The following is a 9684-nucleotide window of genomic DNA, read 5'->3' as shown; positions in this document are numbered from 1 at the left end:
CAACATTTATCCCTCAACCAACATCACTAAAACAGGTAATGGGTTCATGGCTGTTATTTCATTCTGAGATCTTGTCTTGCACAAATTGGTTGCTGCATTGCTGTATTACAATATGGACTACACTTCTATGGGATGTCCTGAGCTCATGAAAAGCAATATAGAAATGCAAGTTATTTTTTCCCTATTATTATAAATGTGACTGAACTGCTTATTTGTGACAGGCACAGTAGCCTGTGCAGCTGCATACAAATTATAGCCAACTATTGACATATCATCCACTGGCCTGAGGTCAGAATGAACAGCAGCTCCAGTTAGTGTCAGATTTTTCCAGATATAACACTGCAGTTGACACAATGGACAAGATTTTCATTCCCGGGTGCTGATCCCGCCATCAGGATGAAGTGCAGGTTGGGAACCCACAAATGCAGCTGGCTCCAGGGTTTCAAGGGCCAACAGGAGGCCGTCCAAGAGTCAGATTGGCAGGCCCACCATCAGAGGTGGGCACAAGCATGTAGGGAGGCATGAGGGTATGGCCATTCCTGGTTGCCAGCCACAGAAGAAGTAAGTAAGAGGGCCAAAAGGATTAGGGCCATCGGGCATGAGGGGGAAAGCCCCTACATTAATGGGTATTGCCATGGTCGCAGCAGATTTTTGGAGCGGTGTCTTCCGCATTGAATGGAGCCTCTGGCTCCAGTGTTTATCTGGCCTGCCGCTGGGATGCCACCACCATTTCACAGATAGTTCGTGACATGACGTGTACCCCATGCGTCGGTGGAAAATCCAGTCGGCATCGGGAGAGTGCCCTTAATTAAGCCTTAAGGGGTTTAACTGGTTACCCAACGCGGCTGGGCAGGTGACCATTCCCGTCATCACCCCAACTCCTACACAATCCCACGGAGGCGGGAATGTGCCGTGGAGCCAGCCCAATGGGATTTCTCTTCCATTTTCGGCTCCCTATATTATATTGCCTGAAAGATTTCACACTGATAATATCCCAGCCTGTGCTGTCCTTCCCTTTTACAGTCATTGGGGTTGAGATTCGTTTTGGATGATAGCTCAAAACGGGTGCGAGAAAATAAAATTAGACAGAGTGTGAAAAGGGTTGCTGATTTGTTATCATACATTTTACTTCCCAAGATGAATTACACCCCCATTCATTCCAAATTGATATTAATAGATAATGAAATTTTCCAGTGACAAATTGATCTAATTAAATGAACAATTCAGACATTCTAACAAGTAATGAACCTGTCAACTACAGTAATGATATCACATTCATTAATTAACCATTTTTTCCATACAAATGTCATCGTGCAGCTAAGGAGCACAGATAGTCAACCCACATGTGAAAGAATAAACTTTCCACAGAAAATTAATTAAAATATATTACAAACAACAACAATGATGAAGCAGTGTTTTACAGGCTGTAATCTAATCTTTTCGTTCTGTTATAGTTAGAAACCATTACAGCTTTGTTTTCACAGTTCACAAAATAATCTGAATTCTTGAGAAAAGACTGAACGTTATTCTCTACATTTAACAATCATTACACACTTGAAACCCTGAGTATTTGATTATGGAATACAACTGCTTCAAATGTGTGTGGACCATAAAACTATAAAGTGATAGGTTAATGTATGCAATGGAAAAGGTTGCTATAAGAAAGCAAATGACAATTTTGACAGAGTCAACAAACCATAATTCCCTAACAGCCTAACGGCAAACAGATAAACCAACCAGGACACCCAAACCGAGCACTCCAGCTCAATTGTGATTTCAACAGGAAGCACACCAATTTAAACAGGACTCTCAATAACTGGTGTACCACTTTAGCCACAGGTGACACATCAACTGAACAGTTATACCCATTCGGCACACCAACTGAACGGGTAAATGCAGCTGGCACTTCAACCTAACCCAAACAAATGACAAACAACAGGCTCAATAATTGGACTGGAATACCAACAGTTGCCAAGCCAAGCAACAAAAATGCTAAACATCTAACACACAAACTCAGCCACAGCTAACAACAGCTGGCATCAACTCAACCAGTAATCAATATGTGTTACATCAAACAACATGAAGGCTAAATAGCTAACACGTCACTCAATCAGAAATGTATTTCACTAAAATGCAGTCAAAATGTTAGGGTACATTACTCCAAATAACTGAGTTTTTTATATCCATCCACCAAACTTGAGTTTGTTTGGCAAGTATACTCTTGTAAGGTAGTCAGAAGAAATGGATGCCAGGGCCTGTATTTCAGCTTTCACTTTACACATCTCCATAATTTCCATCTAAAAAAATAAAGAATTTATAGCTTTATGTTTGTTGTAGCAATTTACATATTTGTAACATACATCAAATCATGACGCTAGCAGAATACAATGACTTATCTGAATAAAACAGTGCTATTTTGTTACTTTGGGTGGAATCATCAACTCTGAATATTCTTTGTAGGGGCCTTTTTCAATAATACATTGAATAAAATAAGTCTGTGTTGAGGAGATTAGCATAAATTCAATAGAACACCAATGCTTGAACCATAGCCATACCAAAATTTACTGGGATTACTGGTACTTAAAAAAAAAAGGAATGCTTGCCAATGCAAGTCTGGTAGAGTTATTTAAGTGATCCTCGAGTCTCCACAGCTCTACTCCCGGGCGATGTTGGGCTAGATGGTGAATAGCCCAAGTGGGACATTATACCCCTGTAGCTACCCCTCCCTTCAAATCCTATTCTAATTAACATCAATAAAACTTGTACCAATTAACTAATTTCTAAGGTGACTGATTTTAGTCATGAAGAATTTTGATAGTGGTTAGCCCAAGTAATAAGGGGGTGATGGAGGGAAGGTGAAGTTTACTTGAGCAGGTGAGCCTAATGGGTTCATGTCTGTGATATTTATTTTCTAGATCATCCTTTACCATCTTTTTAAGCCCCTCTCCCATCTCCTCCACTCTCACCTACAAGTGCGAGGAGCTCATGGTCTTCTTTATCATTTAGATTGCAACCATCTGATCAGCTGCCTCTGGCACTTCCCTCCCTTCTAGCCCACCAGACAAAACTTTCTCTAAAGTTCCCCTGCCCTAGCCCTGAACTCCCATTCCTTTTTACTTTCTCTCCTATCTTCCCTCATGCCTTGTCCCAGCTCATCCTGTCCATGAGACCCATTTCCTGCTCCCTCAACTCTATTACCATTAAACTGGTGATCCAACTTCCCTTCCTGGCTCTCACGTTAACTGATATTAACTGTTTCCTCTCCTCGGGTACTGTCTCCCTCTCCTTCAATTCTGCTATCATCTCCATTCTCCTCAAAAAACTAACCCCTGACCGCAATGTCCTTGCAAACTACCACCCCATCTCCAAACTCCCTTTCCTCTCCAAAGTCCTTGAATGTCCAATCTGGTTTCCACCCTGGCTCAGTATGGAAATGGCTCTTTCCAAAGTCACAAATGACATCCGTGTGGCTGTGACAAAGATAAACTAGACCTCCTCATCATTCTTGCCCTGTCTGCAGCCTTTGATACAGCTGACCACACCTTCGTCCTCCAATGCCTCTCCACTGTTATCCAACTGGATGGGATGGACTTGTCTGGTTCTTTTCTTATCTATTTAATCGTAGCCACAGAATCACCTGCAATGGCTTCTGTTCCTGCTCTCACATGGTTACCTCTGATGTCCTGAGGATTTATCCTTTGCTCCCTCCTATTTCTTATCTACTTGCTCTCCTCAGCGACATAATTGAAAAAAGCAGCATAAATTTTCATATGTATGCTGACGACGCACAGCTCTACCTCACCACCCCTCTAATGTCTCTAACTTGTCAAACTGCTTGTTTGATATCTAACACTGGGTGAGCAGAAATTTCCTCCAATTAAATATTGGGAAGACCAAAACCATTGTCTTTGGTCCGTGCTACAAACTCCACTCTCTAGTTATCGACTCATTCCTTCTCCCTAGCTGAGACTCAACTAGATTTTCACAACGTTGGCATCATATCAGACCCCGAGATGAGCATCCGACCACATCTCCACAGCCTAACCGGCTTCCCACATTCTACCTTCCGTAAACCTGAGGTCATCCAAACCTCTGCTGCCTGAGATGTAAGGAGCACCAAATCCCGTTCATCCATCACCCCTGTCCTCGCTGACCTACACTGGCTCCTGGTTAAGCAACGCATCACTTTAAAATTCTCATCCTTGTTTTCAAATTCCTCCATGGCCTCACCCCTTCCTAGCTCTGCAATTTTCACCAGCCCCATAACCCACTGAGATAGCTGTGCTTTTCTAATTCTGCCCTCTTGAACATCCCCGGTTTTAATTGCTCCACCAATCTAAGGTATTTAGATAGAAAGAGTTAAATAAAAACATTTCAGTTAACCTCCCTATAAAATAAAGTTACATTAGCACAGGGGAAGCAGCTGAGTAGCTGGTGAGTCTTTGTTATTTAAGTGCTAAGTTTAATAGTCCAATAATGGCAGATGGAATTTGATACAGTTAAGTGTGAAGTGATACATTTTGGCAAAAGGGATAAGGTGAGGCAAATAAGTTTAATGGCACAGTTCTAAAGAGTGTGCAGGAACAGAGGACCTGGGGGTGCATGTGCATCGATCTTTGAAAGTGGCAGGACATATTGAGAGAGTTAGCATAGCATGTGGGATCGTTGGGCTTCATAAATAAAAGCATAGAATACAAAAGCAGGGAAGTTTTGCTGAACCTTTATAAAGTTCTGGTTAGGCCAAAACTTGAGTATTTGTGTCCAGTTCTGGTCACCATACTTTAGCACAGATGTGAGGGTCTGAGAGAGGGTGCAGAGGAGATTTACCAGAATGATTCCAAGGATGGGGAATTTTTGTTACAAGGTTAGCTTGGAAAAGCTGGGGTTGTTCTCTCTGAAGCAAAGGAGATTGAGAGGGGATTTGATAGAGGTGTACAAGATTATAACAGGCTTAGATAAGTTAGACAAGGAAAAACTGTTCCCATTAACTGATGGTACAAGGACTAGGAGACACAGATTGAAGGTTTTGGGCAAGAGATACATGGGAATGTGAGGAAGAATTTTTTTTATGCAGCGAGTAGTAATGACCTGGAACTTGCTGCCCATGAGGGTGGCGGAACCAGAAACAATCAATGAGTTCAAAAAGAAATTGGATGGGCACCTGAAGGGCGGCACAGTGGCGCAGTGGTTAGCACCGCAGCCTCAAAGCTCCAGCGACCCGGGTTCAATTCTGGGTACTGCCTGTGTGGAGTTTGCAAGTTCTCCCTGTGTCTGCGTGGGTTTCCTCCGGGTGCTCCGGTTTCCTCCCACATGCCAAAGATTTGCAGGTTGATAGGTTAATTGGCCGTTATAAATTGCCCCTAGTATAGGTAGGTGGTAGGGAAATATAGGGACAGGTGGGGATGTGGTAGGAATATGGAATTAGTGTAGGGTTAGTGTAAGTGGGTGGTTGATGGTCGGCACAGATTCGGTGGGCCGAAGGGCCTGTTTCAGTGCTGTATCTCTAAAAAACTGAAGGTGTAACAAGTGCTTCCATTTTTTTTGTTAAATTATGAGGATTTGCGTTTTAAAACTGAAAAAAGATTCCACGGGTGCTGTAACATTTTTTTTTTAAAGAGGTCATCAGAAGGTCTTTTGGACTGAGCTTGTAAATAACAGTTACTGGAAGGCACCTGTTTTCAGATAAATACCCAGCAGGGGTTAAGGTTTCTAGGGGTCAGGAGGCTTGACCCCTGAGATTTTTTTGGTTTCACTTTGGACAGTGAGTTGGTGATATTGGGAAAACATTTAAATATATTTGTTGCAATAAAGAAATAAGAAATTTACAAATGGATATGGATAGGTTAGGTGAATGGGCCAAAATTTGGCAGATGGAGTTTAAAGTGTTAAAATGACAGTTGGAGAAAGTTTGCCAACGGAGCAAAACCCCAACTCAGTATGTTCCAGCTCTTTGAAAAACCTGCCATTTTTCCAACTCTTTGAGAAGCTCTGTGAAGCAAGTGTAAGAGACAGACTGAAACTGTTGCTGCATTTTTTCTGGAAAGCCTGCCCAAACTGATCTTCAATGTCGCCTGACAAGAAGTGTTCTAGGAAGATCCCAGTGACAGCCGGCTACGTGTACTTGGGACGCCAAATCAAAACAAAGGACATCTGACATCTTTCCATATCTTTACTTTTTTCTTCAAGAATTAGCAAGTATCTGGCCGAAGTATTATTTTTGTATTTAAAAAAAAAGAGCTCTAAAGAGTAAATCTCTTTATTTTTTTCCATTAACCGGTGTGTGTGTGTGTGAGGGACGAAGGTAAAAAGGGAACTTTTATATTTCAATCTGTGTTAATGCTTTACTTCATTACAGGTTATGTCTTGTTTTATAATAAACTGATAATGTTGTTGTTTATTAAAGAAACCTGGCTGGTGTATTTTATTCTGGAATAAATATAGAGTCTATGATTGACCGTATTGGGAAAACATTTAAATATATTTATTGCAATAAAGAAATAAGAAATTTACAAATGGAAATGGATAGGTTAGGTGAATGGGACAAAATTTGACAGATGGAGTTTAACGTGGATAAGTGTGAGGCTATCCACTTTGGTCGGAAGAATAGAAAGGCAAATTATTATCTAAATGGAGAGAAACTTCAGAATGCTTCGATGCAGAGGGATCTGGGTGTCCTCGTGCATGAATCGCAGAAAGCTAGTATGCAGGTACAGCAGGTAATAAGGAAGGCAAATGGAATTTTGCCATTTATTGCTAAAGGGATAGAATATAAAAGTAGGAAGGTGTTGCTGCAACTGTACAAGGCATTAGTGAGACAGCACCAGGGGTATTGCGTACAGTTTTTGTCCCCTTACTTGAGGAGGGATGTAGTTGCATTGGAGGCAGTTCAGAGGAGGTTCACTAGATTGATTCCAGAGATGAGGGGTTTGTCTTATGAAGAGAGATTGAGCTCTTTAGGCCTTTACTCTCTAGAGTTTAGAAGAATGAGAGGCGAACTAATTGAGGTATACAAGATGATTAAGGGGACTGACAAAGTAGACGTAGAGAGGATGTTTCCTCTTCTGGGGAAATCTAGAATTTGAGGTCATAGTTTTATGATAAGGGATAGCAGATTTAAAACAGAGATGAGGAGAAATTACTTCTCTAAAAGGGTCGTGAGTCTGTGGAATTCACTACCCCAGAGTGCAGTGGATGCCGGGACATTGAGTAAATTTAGGGAGGAGATAGATTTTTAATTAGTAAAGGGTTGAAGGGTCATGGAGAATGAGCAGGAAAGTGGAGTTGAGGCCGAGATGAGATCAGCCATGATCGTATTGAATGGCGGAGCAGGCTAGAGGGGCTGAATTGCCTATTCCTGCTCCTAGTCCTTATGACCTGTGGCTAACTCGACTAGAAAAAGAGTGCATTCCTCCCGCCTTGGTCGTAACAAAGGAAATAAACTTTCAGGGCTATGGGGATCAAGTGGGACTAACTGGATTTGATCTGCCAACAGCCGCATGGGCTCGATGGGCCAAATGGCCTCTTTCTGTGCTGTAAATGACTATATGACTAGTCTCAGCATAGTTCAGCTGAAGGCTGTCCCAATCGTGCAGCTGCCTCTTTCCCCAATGCTGGTGCCAATGCCCAGGAATTGAAACCCGTCTGGAATTTCCTCCCCAAAACACTGCCTCTCCTTCCCTCTTTAACACACTCCTAAAACCTCCCTTTTTGACCAAGCTTTTGGTAGCTGCTCTAACATCTCCTTGTTTGCTTTGTCGCACTCCTACGTGGCATGTTTACTACGTTAAAGGTGTGATATAAATGTGAGTTGTTGTGTTCTATTTTGAATCTCACTGTCAGATTGACATTAACACTGATAATTTTAGTGTTAACCAAATGGGGGATTTTTTTATATCTGGTAAAGGGCAATGATTCTGTTATCACAGGTGCATTATGAAGTTGTTCTTGGATACTTATGACTTCCATCCAAAAAATAGCTCTATTGAATATCTGCCACATTTTAAAGGGCATTTCCGAAGAAGGGTCACTGACCCGAAACGTTAACTCTGCTTCTCTCTCCACAGACGCTACCAGACCTGCTGAGTATTTCCAGCATTTCTGTTTTTATTTTAAAGGGCATTTTTGTCCTTTAGATACTCTACCGATTTTGTAAAGAGGTATAATTATACAATCAGTGCTGTAATGACATTGTAGCAAGTTTTTAAAGACAATTTTTATAAATCAAGAAAAATATGGCCAAATTCAGTAATTCTGTAGATAAGGTAAGATTTTCAGAGTGGGCACCTTCAAACCTTTCCAAACAATCAGTCAACTACAAAAAAATTCCCAGTATGGGTAATGACATCCAACGAATCAACAGCTTGTGCACTTTCTTCAGTGCTTCTGACATGCGTCTTTCAGGTTACTGCTTGAAATGAGAACCATTGCTCGCTTCACTTCCCCGCCCCCCCCCCCACCCACCCACCCCCGGCAACAGTAATTAATTCAGAATTGAAAAACAGATAGGGCTACGCTTTCAGATAAAATCACAGTGCAAAGCTTATCCTTTGGCAGTGTGCCATTTGCCACCACAGGACAAAGTTGCTCTTTATAGTATTTCTATCCAGGCACACAAGTATATTTAATTAATGTTTACATTACTGTATAATTACACAAGTGGCACTATTACATTTACGTGCACTTCTCTCACAGTCTCATTCTTCAGAATGCTTGTGTTCCATATATTTCTTAGTACAACTTCCACATGCTTATTCATTTTGTATTGTGAACAAAATGGCTACTTATGTATTTTACTGGATAATAGACAAATTAATCATGAGGTTCTCATACTTCTTTCTTCCAGAGAGGCTGGCAGTTAACGTATGGTCTCTTCTGCAAATTGGTCAGCTTGCTCATGTCATTGTTAGTGAGAGGAATCAAAACTTCTTTAGGTATATTTAACCTAAAGATAACAGGTACAAAGAAAGCACGTCATTTGTTTGACCCTAATTTCTAATCTGAATGCAGCTGCCAATTTAATATGAAAGATTAGTCTGGCGAACATAGAAAGTCACTACATTAAGTTTGATTATAGTGGTGTAAGGCATTTGCATATCTCTTGTATTTTTGTTATGCTGTGAGGCATTTGTTAATATCTCCTGCATTTCTGTTCATAAGTAAAATGTAACCAGGTGAGGTGTGGACCAGCATGTGGAGCTCAACCGGTGGTAAAAACGTGGATGCGAAGGACATCAGGACTAAGGGAGAAGAATTCTGACCGAAGATATCATCGCTGGGGTTCATATTGGACTTCTTTAAAATAAAAGTCAGCATAACTGTACTAGGACCCCCACATATACACGCACAGACAGACGAATCAGGATATGCCACTGATGTGGTAGCCTGGGCTGTTACAACATCAAACAGTCTGTCTACAACTCGCAAGACCACAGTGTAAGGTTCCCGCACCAAGCTAGACTGAGGGGCTGGATCCATGAGAAACCCCTCGAACTGTATCGTTAATATTCTGAATTGCTGTAAATGTAAAACTGTAATTGACATGACAATTGTGAAACGGAAGGGTTGGGAAGAAACTCATGACAGTATTGAAGGAAACTGATCTCCCTTGCAATGTTTGTATTTTTTGGTGCTGTTTGGAAACTGTTTGGCAATGTAATTTTTACGGATTTTAAGAATAAAGTATAT

The 9684-nt window shown here is 41.3% G+C and overlaps 1 protein-coding gene across 1 annotated transcript in view; it reads right to left on the bottom strand.

The window, feature by feature from the left end:
- Positions 1-2177: 2177 nt before the first annotated feature.
- Positions 2178-9684, bottom strand: part of spo11 (SPO11 initiator of meiotic double stranded breaks) — a 117864-nt gene continuing 110357 nt past the window's right edge. The window contains exons 15-16 of the mRNA XM_068048470.1: positions 8830-8941; positions 2178-2297 (exon numbers count right to left, since the gene is read on the bottom strand). Of these exons, the coding sequence (XP_067904571.1) occupies positions 2178-2297; positions 8830-8941 (232 nt within the window). The remainder of the gene's footprint in view (positions 2298-8829; positions 8942-9684) is intronic.

Source organism: Heterodontus francisci, chromosome 16 (assembly GCF_036365525.1).
Source record: "Heterodontus francisci isolate sHetFra1 chromosome 16, sHetFra1.hap1, whole genome shotgun sequence".
NCBI classification, from domain to species: domain Eukaryota; kingdom Metazoa; phylum Chordata; class Chondrichthyes; order Heterodontiformes; family Heterodontidae; genus Heterodontus; species Heterodontus francisci.
The sequence above is the reverse complement of the archived record's forward strand: the minus strand, read 5'-3'. Positions and strand labels throughout refer to the sequence as shown.